The following is a 25,999-nucleotide window of genomic DNA, read 5'->3' on the forward strand; positions in this document are numbered from 1 at the left end:
TAGTAGGCATGATCTGCCCTTAACAAAGCCAAACTGGGTCGGGTCAAGTGTGTTTGGAGGTTCCCAATGTCTTTGTTAATGAGTTTCATGATGATGCGCTCCATAGCCTTGCAGACCAAGCTAGTCAGGCTTATGGGGCGATAGTTATCATGGTCAGTTGTGGCTCCTCCTTTGTGGAGCACAATAGCCATTGCTGTGTGCCATTGTATGGGCATGTAGCCTGTGGAGAGGCTGAGGTTGAACAGCGTGTTTAGGTGGGGGTAGTTCGTGCAAGACGCAGCCTGGGACACCATCTGACCTCATTGATGCTGTGTTTTTTGGCTTTTGAAAGGGCTGTTTTCACCTGTGCTTCCGGGACACTCACTTTTCCGGTATTGTTGTGGGCCCTTTTGAAGGTGAGGGAGGTGAAGTTTGTACTGAATCTATCTGCCAGTATGTTGGCAATACCAGTAGGGTCAGTATATTTTGTGCTATTTACACTATATCGGAGCATATCTACGAGTTGCCACTTAGATTTTTGACATAGCTAAAGAAGGCTTTGTGGTTATCTTTAGAGTCCTTGGCTATTTTTCCTTTGAAGTTAGCCTTGGATGATTTTATGAGGGATTTTAGTTTCTTACTGATACTGATCAGGGATGTCTTTCCTTCTTGGGATTTGCTTTTTTTCTGAACTAGTTTCCACCTTTTGTTGTATAACCTGTTTATGGCAGGGGTCCACCAGACTGGTTTTCTTCTCTTAGGGAGTGAGTCTTGGTTTTTCTAGGGATGGCACGATCCATGCATCATTGTAGGTACTCATAGAGTGCAATTGTAAAGGATTCTGTATCTTAGGTTCATAGGTTCATACTAGGCTATCTGCCCGAGGGCATTTACAAGCCTAGCCCATAGTTTTGTGGCTTACGCCACCCCTTTAGTTTGGAGAAACTATGCCCATTATTTTGCTGTGCCTCTGTCGAGCAGTGACACTGAGGTAACCCCTGGGGTGTATCTGGGCAGTGTTATCCTTTAGCATGGGGGCTGTGAAACTTACCACCTCTGACTTAAATTTTTCTAAAGCAAACTTCACCTTTTCACTGTGGTTTCCTTGGTTGGGGGTGGTGCTGGGGTGTGGACGTCCAGGGTGATTTATGGTCTGATCTAACCAGTGACTGGTTGACCTCCGCTATGGAGCACCTGTCGCCCCTGTTGGTGATGACCAGGTCCAATATGTTGTGGCCTCTGGTGGGGGAGTTTACCAGCTGATCCAGGGCATTTGAGTTGATAAATTCCAGGAAGCGCTGAGCCAGGGAGTTTGTACTAAAGTAGTTTTCCCAGTTAATGGTAGGGTAATTGAAATCTCCCAAGATCAGAGTGTTCGGTAGGACCTTCATGCCTTTCCAGTGTCTCCAGAAAGGCGGAGTGGTGGTCCTGGGTCATGGAGGGTGATCTGTAGCAGGCCACAATTTGCATTGCAGATTTGCCCGATGTTAGTTGCACATGGATGATATCAGAGGTATCATGCTGCGCCACTAACCTGGAGGTGTGAGTATCCTTGAATATGAATACACCCCCTCCTTTTGTGTTTCGGTCCGTGTTGTGTGGCCGAAATGTGTGGTATGAGTTGTAGCCCAGTAGTGCTGTCTGGAGCCTTGAACCAGGTTTCAGTTACTGCACAGATGTTGGCGTTCTCCATACTTAGGAGTGCTTAGAGCACATGCATTTTGAGATTTAAACTCCTGGCTGTGAGTAGCCTAACCCTCGGTTTTTTACTTGTGCTGTTTATGGATGTGGGTTTGAATTTTGAGCCTTGCCTAAAAAAGGCACTATGGGGGCAGCAAGAGTCTTGGCCAGTATTCGAAAGCCAAGTGGTGACTGGTGCAAGCCATCTCTTGCGAAGCAATGAGGCTTGTCGAGCATGTCATCTTAGGCTGACAGACGCTGGATCCCCTTTGGCACCAGAAGCTTAGCCAATTGTTGAAATTGATCATTTTTCTTTATACTGCGGTATCATTCTTGGTGAGGGCAGGATGCTACTCAGGGTCATACCCGCCTGGGCTACATGATCCAAGAGCTCTTCCATGTGTCTCTTCATGTAGTCCAGAGAGGTTCGGCTCAGGTCGTTCATGCCAACATGAACAATGACAGTCATATTTGTACTTGTTCTGGAGAGACCTGAGTGCTTGTGTTGTGGCGGATTCTGGCTCCTGACAGGCAGCTAACAGTAATCTTCTCCTTGTCCAGCCTAGTGAGTGGGGCATCAGTGTGCCTGACTATTGAGTCACCTATTACTACTATTAGGTATGTTATTTTGCCTTAAGGGCTGTGATTGTGCGGCACATTGATTTTGTATTTTATGTGTTGTCTGGTTTGTGATGGGAGATGCAGGTTTTGTGGGTGACTGCTTTGGAGCTCTCTGCTTTTGCAGGTTTTTATTTAGAGCCTCAGGGTATGATTTTGTGTATTTGTGTATCTTTTGCCAGTGCTGGTTTAGTAGGTCTATGTGAGGCTGGAGGTGTGGTGCAAGTGTTAACCTTATGTCCACTTCAGAAAAGTGAAACCAGAGAACAGTGAAACTCGTCACTGAGACGACATGAACGAAAGATCAGAAGCACGAAATTCAAAATCCTGGTATTACGGGATTTTGAATTTTGCACTTCTGGTGTTGCGGTGCAGATAGGTATGTTTGTGTAAGTGTATGTTTGCGGGTTAGTGGTGTGTGTGAGGGACTATGTGTGGGTGCAAGTTTGCCTTGCGTGTCTGTGCGATTTCTGAGTTGGAATATTAAAGAAAGGGGGTGTGCGGGGTGCAGGGGGGGCTTGTCCCCCTGCCTATCTGTATTGTAGGATGTTATGTTAGGTAGTTTGGGGTGTGTTATGCATGTGTGTTAACATGGTTGTGTGATTTCGGTGATGTTCGTGTTTCACTGTTGCAGTCATTACTCTTGGGTTATCCTGCTGGCAGGCGACCCGTGGTCAGCCAAAATTCCATGGTCTAGGTCCAGCGTCGGTTGCTGTCGCCTCTTTCCTGACGTCAGCGCACCAGGGGTATAAAAGATGCAGCCGACGCCATTTTCTTCAGTCTTTCTTGCCGCGTGGTGCCTGAAGCAAAAGCAGTTCGCAAGTGCCGGTCGGCCAACTCCTGAGATTTGTGCAGATGAATTTCAGATCCGAAGTCTTCATTAAAGCTAAGTACCATTGGGGAAACTTTTTTCTTGCTCCAGACCGATGTCCGAAAAAGTTAACAATTGTATTTCTTGTGGGAAGCATTATACCTCATAAGCATTATACCTCATAAGCATTATACCTCTTACTGTATTCCTTGCCTAGGCCCTGATCATAACGTTGCTAGCTGTCGATTTTGTGCTAGATTCAACGAACGCACTATTAAACGTCGCTTTGATTTTGCTTATCATTACTTTGACCGAAAATTCAATTACATAATGCTGTCTGAACAACCGATGACCAGAGTTTCTAAAAAAAAAAAAAAAAAAAAAAAACACAAGGAAAAAGAGGACAGGCATCAGAGATCCAAAACCGACTAGGCTTCCGCTAAGCCATTTGCCGGTTCTAGAACGTCCAGAAACTTGTTTAGAGCAGACAGGTCCAGTATTGGTCTCCAGATTTTGTCCTTTTTGGGGACTAAGAAAAATCCTTGTCCCTGCTCTTGCTGTGGTACTTGCTGAATGGCCCTGATTTGCATAAGGCTCCATACTTGTTTTTGTGCCTCTGCCCACTGATTGTGTGGCAGGTTTGGCATACCTTTTGCCTTTGGCAGGGTGTGAAAGTGGAACCTGTAGCCCTGGGACACTATATTCAATACCCATTTGTCCTGGGTGATCATTTGCCAATTTTGAGAGAAAAGTTTTAGTTTTCCCCCTAAGGGGGCTGCAAGAAGATAAGTGCTTGGTGATGGCAAGAGGCAAGTCATTGAAACTGTTTCCTCTATGGCTGTGCTTTGTCTTCTCCAGTTTTGGAGGTAGAAGCACCCCACTGTTTTGTCCTGTATGAGCCCTGGGGCTGGGATCTGCCTCTGGGACATCTGTATCTGCCTCTTTGTGGCCTGTCCGACATTGGAAAGGGCCAATTCTTTGTAGGCCAGTTCCTGCTAAATTTTGGTGGCTGAACCTGTAAGAAATCCTTTACTCTTTGCATAGATTTCTCTTTGTCCTCCATTTTTTTCAAAGCCTCCTCTGCTTTAACACCAAATAAAGTATCATGCTGTATTGGAGCATCTAATGATTTTGCTTTAACATGATCAGGCAGATTTTGTTCCTTTAACCAAGCGTGCCTCCTAATGTCAGAACCCGTAAGTGCGGCCCTGCAGGAGGCCTCCAGAGAGTCAAAACCACATTGCAGTGTATGCTTTCCCACTTGTTCAGTTGCATGCAATAAGTCCTGTATTTCCTTATTTTCTGTACAATCAGAATTGGTCAACATTTTCTGTTTCAACAGTGACATTAAGTATTGCTGATATTTAATCATATGAAATTTACACTTTAAAGGCCTCACAGCCAAAGTAGCGGAAGTGTAAACTTTTTTTTCCCCATCTGTCTAGTGCCCTTGAGTCCCTGTCAGAAGGAACAGGGTTTTTAGCAATAGCGGCCTTAATCCCCTTGGGACCCTGAGAAATGGTTTCTGGGTCAGCAGAAGGGTTTTTATAAAGAAATGTATGAGAATCAGGAACCCTGTAATATCTGTCTGGCTTAACAGGAGCTGGAGGTAAGGAATCTGGAGAAAGGCCGGACTTAGAATACATCTGCAGTGTCTAGCACAGGGGGAATAGCAAGAAGCCTATGCTGAGGAAGTAAAAGAATATCTCTGAGCCTTTTCTTTGATTCTGAATAATCTTGGCTCTCCCAGTGGAAGTGTTCCCTCATGGTATGCAGGGTTTCCCCAACAGAAAAATCCTCGGGAGGAGAGGCTGAAGGAATGGATTCTTCAGCATCAGAATCCTCATAGGGAGGAAGAGAGTATTCATGTACAGAAGGAGTCAGAGGAAATGGAAACCTGTACAGAAGAGGAGTCAGAGGAAATGGAAACCTGATCTGAAGAGTCATAGTCTCTCTCTTGCCTAGGCCTTTTGTTAGGAGGGGAATGGGAACCCCTGATCAAGGTAATAAGGTCTTGGGCCATTTTGAGCATCTGATTTTTAGGCATGGAAGTCTGTTCTGAAGAGTGCTGTACTTGTTTGTTTGTCTTTAAAGCTGCTGTAGTCTTTGCTTTTGAAGCTGAAGTAGGCTTTACATATAACTGTGTAGGTCTGAAAACACCCTCGGAAGCAGATGCCTGCTCAGTGGCTCCGGACCCATCTGAGGGAAAGATTTCAGAGTGTCCAATACCTTGAGTATCCAGAGGCCTAGCTGGCTCCATGCCGGGCAAGAAGGCTTGGCTTTTATACCAATCAGACAATCTTGCAGAAGATACCTCAGATTCATAGCTGGCTCAATGCACTACCAATTCTCTGCGCTGCCCTTTGGCTTATCTACTGCGCCCAGGGTCTTCACAAAATGCCTGGCACCGGTAATTGCATTTTGCAGACAAAGAGGAATTCAAATTTATCCCTACTTGGACGACTGCCATATACAAGCAGAGAACAAGGACACTCTACTAAAGCATCTGGTGTTCGTAAAAGATTATTTATTTGCCTAGGGTACACAATAAACGAAAAGAAATCGAAACTAGTACCCTCTCAAGAGATAATATTCCTGGGTGCAAGCTTAAATACAACTGTCCAGATGGCTTGTCTCACGCCAGAGACAGCTAACTTCTTACTTCAAAATGTTGGCAACAAAGTCCCAGTTATCTGCAAGAAAAATTCTGCAGGCTTTGGGCTTCATGGCATCCTGCATACTGCTAATTCCATATGCCAGACTGCATATGAGGAAACTTCAATGGTACCTAAAAAGTGTCTGGACTCAACATTGTCAAAACCTGGAAGCATTAATTACTCTCATTCCTTGCCTGCAACAGGAGTTTTGACAATGGGCTCATGCCTGTCACCTCAAGGGACAGCCTTTCACTCTACCCACAGCCAGGCAGACAATAACAGATGCATCAGACTATGCCTGGGGAGCACACATGGCAGGAAAATGTATTCAGGGCACATGGTCCACAAGCCAAATGCATCTACATATCAATCAAAAAGAGATGCTAGCTGTTCAGAATGCCCTGACAGCCTTCAAGGATTTACTCCATCCAGGACAACTACTGATAAGGACGGACAATACTACAGTCATGTGGTACATAAACAAGCAGGGAGGCACACATTCCTACCCCCTCTGCAGACAAGCCATGACTTTATGGAACACAGCATTGACTTATCAAGTACACCTGCAAGCACAATTCCTGCCAGGAAAGAACAGTACTCTGTCAGACGAACTAAGCAGAAACCTTATGGATCCCCACAAATGGAAACTGGATCCACTAGTCTTCAGCATAACAAAGGAATGGGGATGCCCAGACATAGATCTATTTGCCTCCCCTCACAACTGCCAACTACAGAAATTCTGCACAAGGACTTATCACAAGCAAGCATGGAAAGTGGATGCTCTATCATTCAGCTGGAAAAGTCTTAACAGTATATGCCTTTCCTCCTCTGCCTCTCCTCCCCAAGGTACTCCTAAAGGTCAGACAAGAGAAGCCAAGAATGATCCTGATTGCCCCAGACTGGCCACGCCAACACTGGTACCCAATCCTAAAACACTTGTCTCAAGGCCCAGCCGGGACACTGCCTCTTATCCCTCACTTACTGACCCAGCAAAACAATCGATTCTGCACAGCCAACTCGGGACCCTAAATCTGGCAGCATGGCGGATAATGTAACCAGTCGGAACACTCCTCTCTAAAGCAGTGATGGATGTTATTTTGGAGGCCAGGAGGCCCAGTATCAGAAAATTTTATGTAGACAAATGGAAAAGATTGTGCTTGGAACCAGGCACAAGGATTTGACACATCTGTACCAAATATTCCTCAGATTTTACAGTACCTAACTGAGATGCTGAGCAAAGGTCTATCCTTTTCATCAATTAAAATTCATGCCTCAGCCATTTCAGCTCATTACAATACGGAACCTCCTATTTTTTCCCATCCATTGATAAGGCAGTACCTCAGAGGGGCCAAAAACCTAAGACCTCCAAGGAGAGCCCCAGTACCTGCATGGGACCTCAATTATGTCTTGGAAAAACTCACACTGCCACCTTTTTGAGCCAGCCAATACAGCTAATATAGTTTTTATCTTGGAAAACAGCTCTGCTCCTAGCAGTAACATCTGCAAGACGAGTTTCAGAGTTGCAGGCACTCATGGCTGTGGAACCTTTCATCATTTTCCACCCAGACAGGGTTTCTCTAAGAAGGAACCCTACATTTTATGCCTAAGGTAGTGTCCAGTGTTGCCCTCAGCCAAACTATTCATCTACCTACGTTTTTATCCAAACCCACAGAATAAGGGTGACAGACTTCTGCGTTCTTTGAACATACAGACAACTAAGCTTCTACTTGGACAGAACTAAAGCTTTCAGAAGAACTGAGCAACTTCTAGTGGCGTATGCTGCAGCATCTCAAGGAAAGCCCATCTCAAAACAGACCATTTCAAAATGGATAGGCCACTGCATTAGATTCTGCTACTCACAACATGGCAAATCAGTGCCCAAGGCCATTAGACCTCATTCTACCAGGGCAGCAGCCACTTCAGCAGCCTTTCTCAGAGGAGTACCAACCAAAGACATTTTAGAGGCTGCAACTTGGGGAGTTCAGTGCACACTTTTACAAAGCACAACCATTTACCTTTCTAATCCAGAGCAGGCTTCGCCACTGCAGTTTTGCAAGGCCTTATAGCCTCCTAATCCTCTTTAGGACCAGCCACCCAGCCTTAGCTTTGGGATTCAACCCAAGAGTAATGACTGCAACAGTGAAACACTGAACATAGTACAGTTGTGTACCTACCATAAATGTAGATGTTAGTGTATTCACTGTTTGCAGTCCAGGTTACCCACCCTCCTCTTTGCTGGGACTTGTATAGCTTATACAACCTATGTGGTGTATTTGCTTGTAGATGAAGGAAATGTTTATTTATTGCATGCATAATTTTTTTGGCCTATTTTGGGGGCACCTGACATCTGGGGCAAGAAAAACTGAAGAAAATGGCGTTGGCTGCATCTTTTATACCCCTGGTGCACTGACGTCAGGGAAGAGGCGCCAGTAACCGATGCCGGACCTAGACTTTGGAATTCTGGCCGCAGGTCGCCTGCCAGCAGGATAATCTCAAGAGTAATGACTGCAACAGTGAGTACACTCTAACATCTACATTTATGGTAGGTACAGAACTGTACTTTATGGGGATTCGTGCTTGTGGTCTCTGTTGTGGATTTCGGTGTTATGGGGTTTTGTTTTTGTGACGTAGAGACATAAAAATATATATATAGTAGACACACGCACACCATATTAACCTCCAGTCTCTGCATAGTCAAAACATTTTATGTTTAAAGCTTTGCTAGAATGCAAAAGAGTGCAAGTGGCAGATTGTCCTTGGTGCAGACCTTCATCCAGGTCTTAACGAAATGATAAACACAATGTGTTTTGACTATGCAGAGACTTTGAGGTTATAATGCATTTTTATACATATACTTATTTTCCATAAATATATATATATATGTGTGTGTGTGTGTATGTATGTATGTATATATATATATATATATATATATATATATATATATATATATATATATATATAGGTACATGTCAGTCCACCGACAAGTCGGAAGACCGACATTCACTCCACCGACACATGAAAAGATCGACATGAACGGACATTTAACAGGTAAGACTTTTAATTTCGCTAATCATGCCTACCATGTTTTAGTAAGTGTGGCAGTGTTATGCATGTGTGGTAGGCATGATTAGCGAAATTAAGTCTTACCTGTTAAATGTCCGTGTTTAACACAATTATCCAAAAATATTTTTATATGTACTGTTAAACATTTTTTAAAATGTACATGTGGGTTTATAAATGTGACATGGTGTTTTTTCTTTTAGAGAGAACGTATACGAGCTACTTTGTTGCTCTTTTATCATTGGCTATTTACATCATGTGGTTCAATATAAACGGATGGCTTTTTAAAGGACAACAATGGGATTGTATTAAATGCTCAACTTCTGTCTTTTTTCTCCCTATTTACTGCCACTGCTATTAATAAACAATACAGCATTTAAAATATTTTTGTTTCTGTCCACTAGAACAATACCTTACTGTACTGTGGTAGTTTCACTTTCAAAAAACTTTTTGTCCCGCACTGACAAGGCTTGCTGCTGTCTCCGATTCAATGATGTCATCAACGCCACAGAATAAAAGTAGTTTTCTGGCTATTTCCCCTCCCCAAGCTGACACCACTACTGTCCTAAAACCCACCCGTGCTGTGATGTCACAGCTTCATGGTCATTCCCCTACCCGTACAGAAAGTAAAGACTAGAACAAGGAAAACAGTACACGAGTCAAGTCTGCTGCAGTGAGCTATCAAATCACAGCAGGAAACTGCTCACATTTCCCTTAGCACTTTGTCAGCTAGGGAAGTTAAGTGTGAAGGGGATGAGAGATGAGTCAAGTCAGGTTTCACAAGAGACTAAAGTTTAGCTATTCTAAAAAGAAGCAGCAGTAAAAAACACTTTGAAAGTCGGTTCTGTGGCATTTGCACTGTTTGTGTTTTAAGTCGTCATTGAACATCATAAAGTGTTGCCTACACTGCTGTCGTTCAGTTAGTTTTAAGTATGTAAAATCAATGCAGTGACAGGAGCTTTAGGAAGACAGAAGCCTGCATGATGTAACTTTTTTACAGACTAGCGCTGCATTATGGGATGCATATATTATGGGATGCATATAGGCAGACTAAACAGAGTTACTTCAAGATACCAGACCCCCATGTGGTCAGACTCAGAAATTATATATAAAAATATTTAAAAACCCGTAAATAGTCCCAGAGTGGTATTAAAATGTAGGAAAAACAAAACCATGATAAAATAAACATGTTTGAGTCTGTGGGCGCGGTTCTCCTTTAATGTAATATACTTTTCTGAAGAAGTTTGTGGTGATTTAAATGCAAACAAAAGTGCTAAAAGTACTTTTGGAGTCCAGCTCTTCTGTTTTAACTGTGCTGGTTTTGGTTTTACTTTGCTTTAATTTATGTTCTGTTTTAAACACAGACAGCACCTTTTAAAAGTACAATTTGGTGGAACTTTTTAGCATTGGGAGCCTTCTTTAAGGGCTGGGTAGTTTGGTGCTATTGACCCAGTACAGCTGAATTAAGCAGTTTAAGCAGAAAGACTTTAGAAAAAATTGTAACCTTCGTTAATATTGAGGGTAGAGTTTTTTTTATTTTTTAATGCCCAACTGGATGCAGTCCTAACTGCGCTAGTCTTTCAGGGTGGGAGTCGTGAGAAGAGATGATGCCAAGTTCTTACAGCAGGACAGCTGTCTGGGTTGGGAGCACTGGTGTGGTGGGAGTCGTGAGAAGAGATACCAAGTTTTTACAGCAGGACAGCTGTCTGGGTTGGGAGCACTGGTGTGGTGAGTAATGTGCGGTAACATCTGTATGTGCTCACAAGTCCAGGCTTAACTTGTGATTACTTCTGCACCTTTAATTTTTTTGGAGAAAGTAAAATGGAGAACCATATCCCTTTAATGGGAAACATCTGGTCCACTCTGCTGGGAACTTGGCACCTTATTCTTCTCAAATGTCTGCAGCCAAAGATTTGGTTGTATTCATGTCGCCCAGTTAAAATATTGGCTATTCAATCCAGTACTCCTGGCTTTGGTGTTCTGTCATAACATCTGTTATTATCTGAAACCCAGTTGCTGTCCATCAGAAATGCGTATATACAGTAGTAAGAACATCCCGTGGTGGTCACATCTTTTATCTGCTAAAGGTGATGTTCCTGTATTATAGCTGCACAGGCATGACTTTGCTTCCCAGCCTACAGCTTTGTTTTTCCAACACAGATCTAGTTTAACTATATTTGCCTTGGATCGGGAACAAACACTCCTGTTAATGCTATAGCCCTCCTCTAGCTTCTAACATCAGCCCCAACGTCATGTCTATCTTTTTCTTCTCCAAAGCATTTGTGTCTATGCTCTTACGTTGGTATGTTTTGTAGTCTTTTCAGAAATGATCAATGCAACTCTGCAGGGAATTTCACATTTGTAGCTGCTGAGTTCACTGAGCAAGTCCCTTGTTCATGATGCACACTGGTATTTTTTTCTGTTTTTTTTTTTATATGTCAGAGTTCATTTGACAAATTTGGAAGCAGATTGCTTTGCCCATTACCCAGTTGAAAGCTTTTATTGGAATGTTTGTACTCTAGTGTAAGCATTCTTAGTGGAAAAAAAACATTCCTTTTTCATATCACCTGTTCCGTGATGATGTGCAGGAAAGTTTGCAAATGCCACTGTAATATGTTGAAACTAAAATACTGTGCACATTTAATACTCCTGACCTAATTATCATCACTCGGCTGTTTTTTTTCCTCTCTTACTTCATCTGACATCTGCCACTCTCCGACCCATTTGTTGGATTTTGACTACTTGTGCAACTGCAGGTGGTCAGCTGCCAGTTTGTACTTGCATGAATGCCTGTGCCTGCTGCTAAAATGACTGAGGGAAAAGCTGAATACTATTTCTTTTTCATCTGTCTCCCTCCCTCTGTCTGTCTCCCTCCCTCTGTCTGTCTCCCTCCCTCTGTCTGTCTCCCTCCCTCTGTCTGTCTCCCTCTCTCTGTCCGTCTCCCTCTCTCTGTCCGTCTCCCTCCCTCTGTCTCCCTCTGTCTGTCTCCCTCCCTCTGTCTGTCTCCCTCCCTCTGTCTGTCTCCCTCCCTCTGTCTGTCTCCCTCCCTCTGTCTGTCTCCCTCCCTCTGTCTGTCTCCCTCCCTCTGTCTGTCCCTCCCTCTGTCTGTCTCCCTCCCTCTGTCTGTCTCCCTCCCTCTGTCTGTCTCCCTCCCTCTGTCTGTCTCCCTCCCTCTGTCTGTCTCCCTCCCTCTGTCTGTCTCCCTCCCTCCCTCCCTCCCTCCCTCTGGCTGTCTCCCTCCCTCCCTCCCTCCCTCCCTCCCTCTGGCTGTCTCCCTCCCTCCCTCCCTCCCTCCCTCTGGCTGTCTCCTCCCTCCTCCTCCTCCCCTCCTCTGGCTGTCTCCCTCCTCCCTCCCTCCCTCTGGCTGTCTCCTCCCTCCCTCCCTCCCTCCCTCCCTCTGGCTGTCTCCCTCCCTCCCTCCCTCCTCCCTCCCTCTGTCTCCCTCCTCCCTCCTCTGGCTGTCTCCTCCCTCCCTCCTCCCTCTGGCTGTCTCCCTCCTCCTCCCTCCCTCCCTCTGGCTGTCTCCCTCCCTCCCTCCCTACCTCTGGCTGTCTCCCTCCCTCCCTCCCTCCCTCTGGCTGTCTCCCTCCCTCCCTCCCTCCCTCTGGCTGTCTCCCCCCCTCCCTCCCCCCCTCTGGCTGTCTCTCTCCCTCCTCCTCCCTCCCCTCTGGCTGTCTCCTCCTCCCTCCCTCCCTCTGGCTGTCTCCCTCCTCCCTCCTCCCTCCCTCTGGCTGTCTCCTCCCTCCCTCCCTCCCTCCCTGGCTGTCTCCTCCTCCTCCCTCCCTCCTCTGGCTGTCTCCTCTCCCTCCCTCCTCCTCTGGCTGTCTCCCTCCCTCCCTCCCTCCCTCCTCTGGCTGTCTCCTCCCTCCCTCCCTCCCTCTGGCTGTCTCCCTCCCTCCCTCCCTCCTCCCTCTGGCTCTCTCCCTCCTCCCTCCCTCCCTCCTCCCTCCTCTCGCTGTCTCTCTCCCTCCCTCCCTCGCTGTCTCTCTCCCTCCCTCCCTCGCTGTCTCTCTCCCTCCCTCTCGCTGTCTCTCTCCCTCCCTCCCTCCCTCCCTCCCTCCCTCTGGCTGTCTCTCTCTCCTCCCTCCCTCCCTCCCTCCCTCCTCCTCTGGCTGTCTCTCTCTCTCCCTCCCTCCTCCCTCCCTCCCTCTGGCTGTCTCTCTCCTCCTCCCTCCCTCTCCCTCCCTCTGGCTGTCTCCCTCCCTCCTCTCCCTCCCTCCCTCCCTCTGGCTGTCTCTCTCTCCCTCCCTCCCTCCCTCTTGGTGTCTCTCTCTCCCTCCCTCCCTCCCTCCCTCCCTCTGGCTCTCTCTCTCTCTCTCTCTCCCTCCCTCTGGCTCTCTCTCTCTCTCTCTCCCTCCCTCTGGCTCTCGCTCTCTCTGGCTCTCTCCCTCCCTCTGGCTCTCGCTCTCTCCCTCCCTCCCTCCCTCCCTCACTCTCTCCAGTCTCCCTCCCTCCCTCACTCCCTCACTCTCTCCAGTCTCCCTCCCTCCCTCCCTCTGGCTGTCTGTCTCTCCCTCCCTCCTCCCTCTGGCTGTCTCTCTCTCCTCCTCCCTCTCTCCCTCCCTCCCTCTGGCTCTCTCTCTCTCCCTCCCTCCCTCTGGGTGGGTCTCTCTCTCTCCCTCCCTCTGGCTCTCTCTCTCCCTCCCTCCCTCTGGCTCTCTCTCTCCCTCCCTCCCTCCCTCCCTCCGTCTCTCCCTCCCTCCCTCTGGCTGTCTCCTCCCTCCCTCCCCCCGGCTGCCTCCCTCCCTCCCTCCCTCCCTCTGGCTCACTCCCTCCCTCCCTCCCTCCCTCTGGCTGTCTCCCTCCCTCCCTCCCTCCCTCCCTCTGGCTGTCTCCCTCCCTCCCTCCCTCCCTCCCTCCCTCTGGCTGACTCCCTCCCTCCCTCTGGCTGTCTCCCTCCCTCCCTCTGGCTGTCTCCCTCCCTCCCTCCCTCCCTCTGGCTGTCTCCCTCCCTCCCTCCCTCCCTCCCTCTGGCTGTCTCCCTCCCTCCCTCCCTCTGGCTGTCTCCCTCCCTCCCTCCCTCCCTCTGGCTGTCTCCCTCCCTCCCTCCCTCTGGCTGTCTCCCTCCCTCCCTCCCTCTGGCTGTCTCCCTCCCTCCCTCCCTCCCTCCCTCCCTCCCTCCCTCCCTCCCTCCCTCCCTCCCTCTCCCTCCCTCCCTCCCTCCCTCTCCCCCCCTCTGGCTGCCTCCTCCCTCCCTCCCTCTGGCTGTCTCCCTCCCTCCCTCCTCTGGCTGTCTCCCTCCTCCCTCCCTCTGGCTGTCTCCCTCCCGCCCTCCCTCTCGCTGTCTCCCTCCCTCCCTCCCTCTGGCTGTCTCCCTCCCTCCCTCCCTCTGGCTGTCTCCCTCCCTCCCTCCCTGCCGCTGGCTGTCTCTCTCCTCCCTCCCTCCCTCCTCCTCCCTCCCTCTGGCTGTCTCTCCCTCCTCCCTCCCTCCCTCTGGCTGTCTCTCTCCTCCTCCTCCCCTCCCTCTGGCTGTCTCTCTCCCCCCCTCCCTCCCTCCTCTGGCTGTCTCTCCCTCCCTCCCTCCCTCCCTCTGGCTGTCTCTCTCCCCCTCTGCCTCCCCCTCTGCCTCTCTCTCTGCCTCCCTCTCTGCCTCCCTCTGGCTCTCTCTCCCTCCCTCCTCCCTCCCTCTGGCTGTCTCTCTCTCCTCCCTCCTCCCTCCCTCCCTCCCTCTGGCTGTCTCTCTCTCTCCTCCCTCCTCCCTCCTCCCTCCCTCTGGCTGTCTCTCTCTCTCCTCCCTCCTCCCTCTGGCTGTCTCTCTCTCTCTCCCTCCCTCCCTCCCTCCCTCCCTCTGGCTGTCTCTCTCTCTCCCTCCCTCCCTCTGGCTGTCTCTCTCTCTCCCTCCCTCCCTCCCTCCCTCCCTCTGGCTGTCTCTCTCTCCCTCCCTCCCTCTGGCTGTCTCTCTCTCTCCCTCCCTCCCTCCCTCCCTCCCTCCCTCTGGCTGTCTCTCTCTCTCCTCCCTCCCTCCCTCTGGCTGTCTCTCTCTCTCCCTCCCTCCCTCCCTCTGGCTGTCTCTCTCTCTCCCTCCCTCCCTCTGGCTCTCTCTCTCTCTCTCTCTCTCCCTCCCTCTCCCTCCCTCCCTCCCTCGGTCTCTCTCTCTCTCTCTCTCTCCCTCCCTCCCTCCCTCCCTCCCTCTGGCTGTCTCTCTCTCCCTCCCTCCCTCCCTCCCTCTGGCTGTCTCTCTCTCTCCCTCCCTCCCTCCCTCCCTCCCTCTGGCTGTCTCTCTCTCTCCCTCCCTCCCTCCCTCCCTCTGGCTGTCTCTCTCTCTCCCTCCCTCCCTCCCTCCCTCTGGCTGTCTCTCTCCCTCCCTCTGGCTGTCTCTCTGTCGCTCGCGCTCTCTCTCTCTTAATGGCATAGGAAGTTAAGGAAGTCTTTGCTAAGTCAAATTGTCTGGTCAACATTTTGTTGCACTATGCCTTTTTTCTGTTTGTTCAAGGCCAGAAGGCCAGGTTATCCCAAGTGCATTGCATGGATTAGTTTCATCCTTGTCTGGTACTCTGGTCAGTTTGAGACATCTGTCAGCTTTGTGTCTTTATGGTGGAGTTGCCATTTGTGATGGTGCTCTTCAGCGATTTTTTTCTTGTTGCGATAGTGGGCTGACCTCTAGGGACCAATCTCAGTCGCATCCTGGGAGCACTGTCTGTGTGACACTGAACAAGTTACTTAATCAGAGACTTGAATCCTGGACTACATGACAATGCTCATAAGTACCTCATAGCCTTAATCCCCAGTTTTCTTTCTCAACGCATTTCTGAGTCGAGTACAGCACTGTATTACTGCCTCTCCACATTTGTACAGTGTATCTTTAGTTGAAGCTTAACTATATGTATCTAGGTTATAAAAGCATTAACCGACATCAACATCTATCTTGTATACAAGAAATTTATAGCCCTCTCTGTCCTGCCTTCCATAACTTTGCGTGTTTCTTGAGGCTGGCCTGATCTAGGCTTGGTACAGTGAGTATTGCCGCTTGGCTTCAGAGGTCTGAGCTTGCCAGGCAGTGTGTGTTAGAGGCAGATTTTTAGATTGTATGAGTGAGTGTTTGTTGTGTAGTTCACCACCACAACCTTTCCTCGTGTGACTTCTCCTGTGATCTTAAACTCCAAAGCTGTAAAAGCTGTGAGAGATGCAATAACTGTACATTTTAAAATCAGGTTAACTAGGCGATCATCTTTTGGTCAGTGTTGCACTTGCCTAAGCTGGATGGGCTATATCCTGCCAAGGCTGTAAAAGTCATCTAGCTTCCAAAGCTTGAGCATCTTCCACGTACCCACAGCTGGGAAACTGAACCAGTGTTCTTTTGCCTAAATACAGTAGGAATTGTCATAATGAGCTGGGACACGTACATGGAAGGTCACAAGGTAAATAGCATTGAGGTGGAAAGCCCTTTTACAAGAGAAGTCACTCCACCAGATGAAGGGGAACCGTTTTCCCTAGTTGGTCTCGAGGCAATTGAGGTACTCTAGATAAGATTAAAGATTAGCCAGTTTCTTGTAAGCTTTGTAGAAAATAAGACACTGCGTTACCTATTTCGTTTCAGAGCAAACTATGTTAGTTTACTGGAGGAGAAAAGGTCACACACCTTCCAAAAGGTACAACTACCACTTTGGCTTTCCTAGTGGTATCCCTGCTAGTGAGTTCAGAAAGCAGCACCTTTTTTGACACTACAGGCTGGGCATGATCTCTAGAGCCAGGCCAGGATTGGATTTACCAGTCCTGATGGGCATACTGCTCCATGGATACCAGGTGCGTAAAGTACTTTTAAGGGATGACCCCCCCCCCCCCTTGAGATTTCCGTAAGAAGTAGTTGCACCAGTAATTTACATGATCATTATATATTTGTGTTAACTCTTCATAGTTGTAGAGTAAGGTAGTCACTGCAGTCCAGTTGGAGTACATCCTGTGGGGCAAGTCTGGACTGAGTAGGGCACCTATCAGCTGAAAACAGAATTGGGGATATGGAAAGTCTAGTTTTCTCTTCTGTGTAGATACCTTGGGAACTCTCGTCTCACTTGGTTTAGAGAGCTAACAGGATATACTGTACCAATTCTGGACCATCCTTGGGTAGTGGCAAGAGAGTATATGTCCAGCTGTCTATACATCTCTCTAATGTGGAGGTTTTTTTTGGGGGGGGGGCTTTGAAATGCTGAACAGGTGTAGGGCTCCCCTTGTGGCAGGGATCTCCTGAAGCCCTGATTGCTGCAGTGATCCAACACTGATCATTGGTGGTTACCTTTTAATGTAATAGCAAAACTACCCTTGGAAGGCAGAACAGGCTGTAATTTGGAATAGGGCCTTTTTTTGGCAGGTCTGTTGGAAACTGTTTTTCCTTTCCTTTCCAGGAAATTTTCATAGGAAGTGACCTAAACTTTTGGCCCTGAGGCCCGTACAAGCCTAGCCAAGAATTAGCCCGTGTTCTGACAGAGCCTGGTGCCAGTGTCAAGCAGGAACACTGGTGGAATCTCATGGGTGTATTTTCTGTTCCGCATCCCATTATGTCGGTTGCACTTAAAAAGGGTTAATGTGAGGTACTCTGCTTGACGTGGAGAATCTGTTCCACACAAGGGGGGTCTCTGGGACACACATCTGTCCCACCAACAAGTCAAATTGGTGTCACAGATGAGTTTGAGATTGCTTGTGCATGTTACTTGAGTGGAACCTGACTTGAGGAAATGCTGCAGGCCCATCAAGTCGGGGTCTGAAATTGCTTTGTATGCCAAACAGAGTTCACCTGTGAGGAATCTGAGACTGACTAGAGGGGACAGGAAGTCCTATCTGTGTAGGGTAGATGTTTGAGGTCCTGGTTTCTTCCTGGTGAGGAACCTCTGTGGTCTCTCCAACTACTGTATGTGCTTTGTGGTGTACATGCCAAAAGGGGTGTTGTAATCAAATGTTTTGTAAGGGAAGAATAGAGGGATGTTATGACCTCCATGGACGAGATGCTTTTCTTAATAAGGTGGGACGTATAGAAAGCTTTCCCCACAACAGAGGCGTCATAGTGGTCAAAAGTCAGTCTATCAACCTGGGTGCCAAAGTCCCTCACAACTGCATCCTTAGGACCTTGTTAATGTAGTAATTTGTGGGGACGTCACTTTTCCCAAAGGGGGTAATGATGCACTTTTTGGCATTCAGTTTGAGGCCATGTTTCTGGCACCAGTCATTTTTTGTTTGGGTGAGACCCTCTTGGAGGATGTCCACATCACTAGGGGAATTGATGACGGCTCCTAGCTTGCAGTCATCTGCAAACTTTGTCATCCATAGCCCCATTGGTTTTAGCCTGCACCTCAAAGAAATATCCCAAACAGAGGCCCCAAGACTGATCCCTGGGGTGCACCACTCTCTCTATGGTATACTGCTTGAGGTGGCTTCCCTAATGATTAGGTAAGTTGTTTTTTTTTGTCAGCAAGCAAGTTTGCTACCCATCTGGTAACATACAGATTGGATGCCTTGGGTTGGGAGGTTGGCCTAATGGTTAATGTGTTTGCCTTACAAACACAAGGTGCAGGGTTTGGGTCTCACAAGGGATAATTGGCTAGGCTTAAAAAATGGCTCTCAAGGGCAGTTAGCTTAGTACTAATCTATGAACCTAGTTGAGAGTATCTATTATACTGAAGTGGGAAATATCGAAGGCTTTGGTATTCATACCTGTCCACGTTCTAGTCAAGTTCTAAGTAGTGTAGAGACCAAGTCTGAAATGCATTGTATATTTGTTTTTAGTTGGGGCTGCTGAAGGTTTGGAAAGACTACTTTTTCTCTACTGCAGTAACGTTAGCTTAATTCTCTGCAGATGGGTGCAACACTGATAACTGAAGATAATGCAAAACAGTAATCGTGGGTTTTACAAATGTTTAATTTGTTTAGATGTATTGAGTTAGTAATGTGTGTGGTAGAGGGGTAACTTTTTTACTTTTGTATGTGTTTGTATCACATGATCAACGTTTGACTGTCAAACCACACAAGATGGAGCTCAAATGGTTGACTCCTGAAACGTCTGCTGTTGGGTAGTGCAGCATGACTTTTTAATGAGATCGCAGAACAGTGGTTATCTAAATTTTGTTCATTTCCCCTCTGCAGTGTTATCGGCAAGTAGAGGTGTATATAATTAGTGGAGATGTTTCGGTATGTGTTCTGAAACAGTTGTGTAGTATAGATCATTGTATGTTATTTGATGTGATTGGTTTCACGTAACTTGGTTAACTGAGCACAGTACAGCCTGACATGGACTCCATATTTTGATATTTGCTGATGGTAGGATTCAAGCAGGTGTGTTTAAAAATGTTAGTTCACATTTCTGAGTTTGTTGCATTGCCTTTTTTGTTAGGTGAAATGTCGTATTATTCCAGAAGCTCTTCACGGACTGCAGATTGCAAGTTATATGTTGGAGACCTTGGTACAGGAGCTGCCAAGGGGGAGCTAGAAAGGGCGTTCAGCTATTATGGACCTCTGAGAAGTGTGTGGGTTGCACGTAACCCACCTGGTTTTGCCTTTGTTGAATATGAAGATCCAAGAGATGCTGAAGATGCCGTGCGGGGAATGGATGGCAAGTATGTATGAACTAGCATATTTACATAAATTCATGCTGCAAACTGAATACTTGGAAGGTTTTTACTCATTTATATGCTTTGTGTCTCTGTAAAGTGTAGTTTGAGTGTGTGTATTTGTCTTTAACATACGACTCCACTTGCATCATAAGTGTGCCAATATACATCTTTTTAATGGTGCTTTAGAAGCTGTGAACTTACCTGAAGCTTTGGTGTTTCACTCTGTGTCTGAGACTCTCTTTCATAGCAAGCAATTCATCCAGGGTTTAAATATCTTTGTATAGGTAGGCATCAAAATAGAGCTGTGTTGCTTTACTCTTTTTTAACCTTTTGGCGTTTGTGGTAAATGTCAAAACCCTACTTCTGAATACAGAATCTGAGAGTTATTTTCATAGTTCTTTTGAACAGTGCCCTTCCTAGAAGGTCTCATGACTTTTCCTGCTGCTTGTTGAGAGAGTTTTTTTGCAACTGCTTCTGTGACATACTCTACATAACCCTGTTTTTTGTCCAATCCACACCCATTTCCAGTATATGGGAATTATCACCAGTGGCACCCTTTACTTGACATCTTTACTAGATTTGGTTCTTCCCATTATCCCCTGATCCATGTTAGCTTATCCAGATCTTGTTGCCAACAGTGTTACTACTGGTTTCTCTAGCTTGACAGAAGTTGGTGTGTGTTTTCTCCCGGTAAGTTGTTTTCATCTCTTCCAATGTTTGTACATGGCCACAGTTGAGTCAGTGTTGCAGTTACTGCAGTTTATCTGCTTTCTATCATTTTTTAATCTCAGAATTGTTCACTTTAGTCTTCTTATAAATGTTTGCAAAGTTATTTATGCAGAATAAGTTGTGTTGTCCCTCCTTTCTGCTAATATTCATACTTTTCCAGTACTGATTCCTAGGTATAATTTCTGTGTCTTATGCTTTACACTTTTTTAATCAGTAAAATGGATAAGGAGTCTAGAGACAAGACCTCTGGCTTCCATAAGTGCTGCCACAGTATACCACCCCAAGACCCACAAAATTGTTGTACTGTGTCTTGGGGAAGGCAGTCTGGACTCGGACTGCTTTTAATATGTAGGCAATTTAGTGTAAGGACCTTGATTACCACACTAAATTAGTCCTTAAACTGTTAAAGTGCAGTCTTTCTAGAGAGGCGCAGGTACAGGTTAGAGACTGAGCTCTTGTGTATATCTTATCGTAGATGCTTATTTCTTTCCGGTCAAGGTACTGAAAATAGGTGCTTTGCCTTCTCCCAGATGTACGGCATCTTCGGCCAGATGAGACTGCTGTAAAGAGGAAGAGCATGGGAAGCTTTTCTTGGAAGAGTTGCGGCTCCTATTCGCCCTGCTTCCGCACATTATTTCCAGAGCCAAGCACAGCTTGAATAGGTCAAGGTGATAGCATTTGTCAGACCTCTGCTTTTGTTCTGTTGTAGCCCCCGTGGTGTTAAGGGAGGTGGGGGAAGGAAACCAAAGTACTCGTCCTTTAGATTCCTAGCCCTCACTCATTTTCCAAAACCAGGAGTATGGGAACTGACCAGATATTCTGGGATAATAAAGGTGTTGGTGTTGACCCTCACTAGGTTCGACAGGATCAGCACTGATGGCTCAGTATCATTATTGGAGTACTCCCTTGATGTCATTGTCAGAGCTTTCCACATTAAATACCTTGGCACCTGATTCATTGCCTGAAGACTTCCCCATGCAGTGTCCATGCCAGTAGTTTCAACTCTGGGAATCTCTGAATTAGTTGGTGTAGATATTTAGCTGAATCTTGCAGCAGCCAGCTGTTGCTCCAGTGATTTCAACCCCTACACCTTTTTGAAGCTGAGCTTTTTGGTTTTGTTCCCTCTGATCCAACCTTGATGAAAATATTGCTCAAGAGGAAACTCTGGTCGCCACCAGTCTGGACAAAGTAGGGCTCACTCCTCCATTGCCCTCGTAAAGACCCCAGATTTGGGTAAATACATGTGGTCAAGCAGAGGGGATCATGGCCCAACTTCCTCATCTCCATCTGGGTGATCCACCCCGTTACATTTAATAAACATGGTGTGCACAAAAGGTTTTGAGGAACTGAGATGTAGTGGGAGCTCGTACCCAGGAATCAGGCCACTGGAGTAGGGGGGGGGGCTCACATGGACTCTGTTGTGGTGTCAGTGGCAATAGGGCAAACTGCTCCAGTTGATACCTAGGCGATCTGTCCCCTGATTCTCATATGATGGATTGATCAAGAAAGCTAGTCTGTGCATGAAGTACTTTTTCCATCAGGGTTATAAGTTACTTTGGAAACTTGTGTAAAAGACCCTAGAAACCCTGAAGCAGTTGTCCACCAGTGACACTAGTGGTTAGTATAAATTCTGTTGCCTTGCTGTCTGTGGTTTCTCAGAAAGAAAGGGACATTGTAGCTGGTTCATCAGACTCTGGTATTGGAAAGGGTTGTCAGGCCTGCCTCTGATTTTCACTTTTTTGGCCTTTGTGACTGTCAAAAGGGAAACTGTAAATGCTGGAAGTGACTGCAAGAGGACACCACGATCACATCTGATGGGGACCTATTCTCTTCTCCCCCAAGATCCTTTCAGAGAAGCCAAAAGGGAGCTAAGAACATTCAGTTTTGGAAGTCACAGTAACCCCAGCAAGAGTAACTTTTTCACAGGGAGTTCTGAGGTTGAAGGAACTTTTTAATAGCTGTAGTGTGATAGTGGTAGGCTGCACTGCCAAGATTTCATCGGTCATTTGTCATTTCGCAGCCTGTTACTACTTCCTCATTCATTTCCTGATAATTAACTAACTAGGTTTTAGAAGATGCCTATTGCATCATCCATACTTCAGGTGTGTGTTTAAGGTTTTGTCTGGTTCTCATCAGTTTTATGCCTTACCCTTTGGACTATCCACTGCACCAAGAGTGTTCACAAAGTGCACCAGACATGTCTGTCACCCTTTGGGTTTCTGATCCTACCTCTACTTTGGATCTATAGCTCAAGTTTTTCATTTTTCCTTTTTTCCCCCCACAGTTTTTAGCAGTCTTTATATCCTTGCTGGCATTCTGTTCCTCTATTCTTTGGGAGTTTGTGTGCCATTGCTGATAAATTGTCTGTAGCATTTTCTGTTAAGGTTGGCTTTTACCTTGCTGCAAGATTCAGAAAAAATGCAAAATTCTGTTCGTGTGGGCACACTACCCCCATTCTGGTGCCAACTCTGAATGTGTTTACTGTCTTGAGATCACTCGCATCTTGAGTTTGTGTGTAAAATTTGTTCCGTCTTCAACCACAGAGCTTTGAACACAGGAACAATCTGATACGTAAGGGATTGCTACTGCTTTCTTCCTCTGTCTGGGCCCCCCTCCCCTTCCCACCTACAGAAAAACCTCTGTGGAGAAAGGGGATAAGTCAAAAGAAAACTCTTAAATTGTCAAGGATTGCTACCCTCACCCCTCTCTTTGCTTATATGCCAGCTTGTTCTCCACTTTCTAAAACATCTAAGGCTTTGGATCAGTCTTCCCTGGGAGTCTGTGTTTCTTGAGGCTTTTGGAACAGGCTCAGCTATGTCTTGTATGGTACCCTTGGTGGACCTAATTTTTTGTTGAGATTGGAAGGATCTGGTACAGCAGAACCCATTCCTAGAAACCAGACAGGTGCCTAGTCGCACACGTGGACCTAGCCCGTTAAAACGAGAGTCCCCCGCTAGATGTTATGGTTGCCACAGCCACCAAAAAGACACTTGCAGAGGCAGTCCCCTCTGTCTAGGACTCTAGACATATTTGGGAAGCAAATTTTGCTTCACAATCTTTGCCTTTTGGTCCCTGAATTGTTGGGCACATTTTTACAAGGTTCCAGTGGAATTTGACTAACTTGTTAAATCTCTCTGGGTCCATATCGACAGAGTAAAAATACTCTTGCTGTGCCAGTGGCTACCCATCAGTCCCTGTCATGCTATGGAAGGAGTTTTGGCACTACTGTTAGGTGACATGCATAGATGTGACTTTGTGGAGTCGACAGGACGCCTTCATCAGTGCACCCTTTGGATCTACCTTATTTGGACCCAAACTTAGACTTTCTCAAGGAGTGAACAGGACGGGGGTAAACCCCGTCTGTCATAGGAGTAAGTTGTTTCTTTTTTTTTTTTTTTAACCAGCTCTGAGGAGGCTTTCAAGAAAGCAGAAAGATTTGGTTTAGAAATCACAAGTTTTTTTTTTTTTTCTTCCAGGGTTCCTATGGAGAGAGAATTCCCCCAGCAACAGAGGGATGTTTCAAACCGTAGACATCATCTGCATGGCAGTGGGGTTCAGAGAACCAAGGCTTCACTTCCTTTTTCCAAGAAGCCTTTCCAGTTCCTCTGGTTTTGCCCAAGTCCTGCACTCTGAGGCATGGATGTTCATTGCCAAAGATTCCTGGGTTCAGAAAATGATTACCAGAGGTTACCCCCCCCCCCCCATTCATACAAGAAAAACTCCCCAATGTTCCACCTTACAAGAGGAACAAAGCAGCCTCCGAGAGAGAAGTCGTCATGCAAGAGGTCCTACCAAACTAGTGAGGGTTCTGAACCTGTTAGAATGATTGGATGTACTCTGATCATCTCCAGTATGTATACTATCATAAAAATAAACTAAACAATACAGAAGATTCCCTCTTTTTTTCTGGCAGGAAGCAGTTATTTTCAGTTCAGAGCCTTGTGCTTTGGTCTTACACAGCCCAGAAGGTGTTGACCAAATGTATGGCAGTGGTTGCAACTCACTTGAGATTGCCGGTATTCTGATTATTTCCGTACCGTTATGACTGGATCCTCACCGGTCCTACAGGACATCTTCTGACATGCACCAGGGACTAACATCTTAATTTGTCTTCACCTGGGCATCGCAGTCAACCAAGGCAAATCTCATCTCCTTCCCATGTGGACCCTGGAGTATATATGGGCTCATCTGGATACAGTTTAAGTGGTTGTGCTCCCTCAGTCCAGATTGTCCAAACTATATAACATCAGATAGCAAGTCCTATTGACAGTTGTCACCACCAGCCAGGCTGGTCATTTAGCTTTTTGGTGCAGTGGCTGTCTCCATAACCCTTCTGCATTTTGCAAGATACTATACGAGAGTTTTACAGTGGACACTAGCATTGGGATGCTCTATGAATAGACATCCATGACATTTTTGATACAAATCACAAAGGTCTGCATACCAAATGTGTCCTGGTGGATTCGTTCCCCAGATGTCAGTGGTCTGGTACATCAGCAAACAAGGAGGAATCTACTCTTGACTCTTGAGAGGCAGTGAGTGTGTGGCAGTGGGCAGTCTCCTTCAACCACTTTCTCACACATTCCAGAAAGTAAGCATTTTAGCAGCCAGACTGAGCAGATCTGTTCTGCCTCACGAGTGGTCTCTCAACCCTTCAGTGGTGGAACAATGATTTTTGTCAGTGGGGCCAGCCATGCTGCAGCCTTTCACCTATGGCCACATCAAATGTGGCTGGTATTTTACAGTAAGCCAACCCCAGAGGGCCCCTCTGATCCACAGTTGCTCAACCCTGTAGTCTCCTTTATGCTTGCTCTCCTACACCTCTCATCGAGAGTTTTACAGAAATATGTCAGTGGAAGGGCAAGGTGATCCCGGGGGTGCCACCCATGTCCCTTATGAACAGGCTCATAGACGCACTGTGCAATTGTACATCTAACCAAAGGCAGTTGAGGCAACTCAGGATTAACATGGCTAGGCTTGCAAAGGCTCTAGGGCTGCTAGCATAGGAATTTGCTATGAACCTGTATCTCTCAATCTTATGAACCTGTATCTCTCAATCTTGTGAAAATGTTAAGTAAATGTTTTATAATCCACATTTAATAATGAAGTTTGGTCTACATGAGACTAACCTATTCTTTCCTTGTTTAAGTATTGGTGAGATTACAGAATTTCCATGGAAATTGTCACTCTGAATTGTCCTGAAACCATCATTTGGTAATTCTAATATGCAATTTTAAGGAGTCCTGTAGTGTGACTGTACTAACCTGTCCATTATCAAGATGATTAAACAAATTCTCAATTTTGTTCCTTAAGAAAATTTCATGTTTATAGTATGCATGATGAAATTGAGCGTTTAAGAATTACCTTATGTTCCATTACTATATTATTGGATGCATTATGATCAGATAATGGACAAGGAATGGTTTTAAAGTAATTCACTTAAGTAAATCTGTAGAGGCGTAAATTCTTTCTGTTCTAGTTTGCGTCCCATGCACATAAGAATTAAGTGGAGAATGATTGTTATGCTTTTACTAGTACATCAACTAAATTATTAGTAATCCGTCTGTGTAGTGCTTTAGCTGATGCCGGTATTTTAGTTTCTAGTTAAAATCCCCTGCTGAAAGTCCAGTGACTTTATGGTGCGTTTAAGTGATCTTCAGCCACTCTTGCGTGTCGAGTTTGCCATTATATTTATTACAAATGTATACATTTCTTTGGAATCACTAATGGATTCTATGACCTTGGGCATTACAGAGGATTTTCTTCAGTGTATCAGTTCCCGGCTCTCCTCTAAGAACCAGATGGTAACATTTCATAACTTGTATATTTTGTTAGTTTTTTAATGTCTCTTATCTCGTTACTTTAATTTTCATATGTTCGTAGGCAGGTACTAGGCTATTGGCCCTAGGGCCTATATAAGCCTAGCC

General features: G+C 46.3%; 1 protein-coding gene across 2 annotated transcripts in view; it reads left to right on the top strand.

Annotated features, from left to right (window-relative positions):
- LOC122789112 (serine/arginine-rich splicing factor 7-like) overlaps window positions 1–25,999 on the top strand; it is a 431,411-nt gene that overhangs the window by 11,409 nt on the left and 394,003 nt on the right. For both annotated transcript variants that reach the window (XM_044056355.1, XM_044056433.1), the window contains exon 2: window positions 19,124–19,346. In XM_044056355.1, coding sequence (XP_043912290.1) covers window positions 19,129–19,346 — 218 coding nt within the window. In that variant the 5' untranslated portion in view covers window positions 19,124–19,128. The remainder of the gene's footprint in view (window positions 1–19,123; window positions 19,347–25,999) is intronic.

This window comes from Protopterus annectens, chromosome 1.part0, assembly GCF_019279795.1.
Source record: "Protopterus annectens isolate FY-2018-M chromosome 1.part0, PAN1.0, whole genome shotgun sequence".
NCBI lineage: Eukaryota > Metazoa > Chordata > Ceratodontiformes > Protopteridae > Protopterus > Protopterus annectens.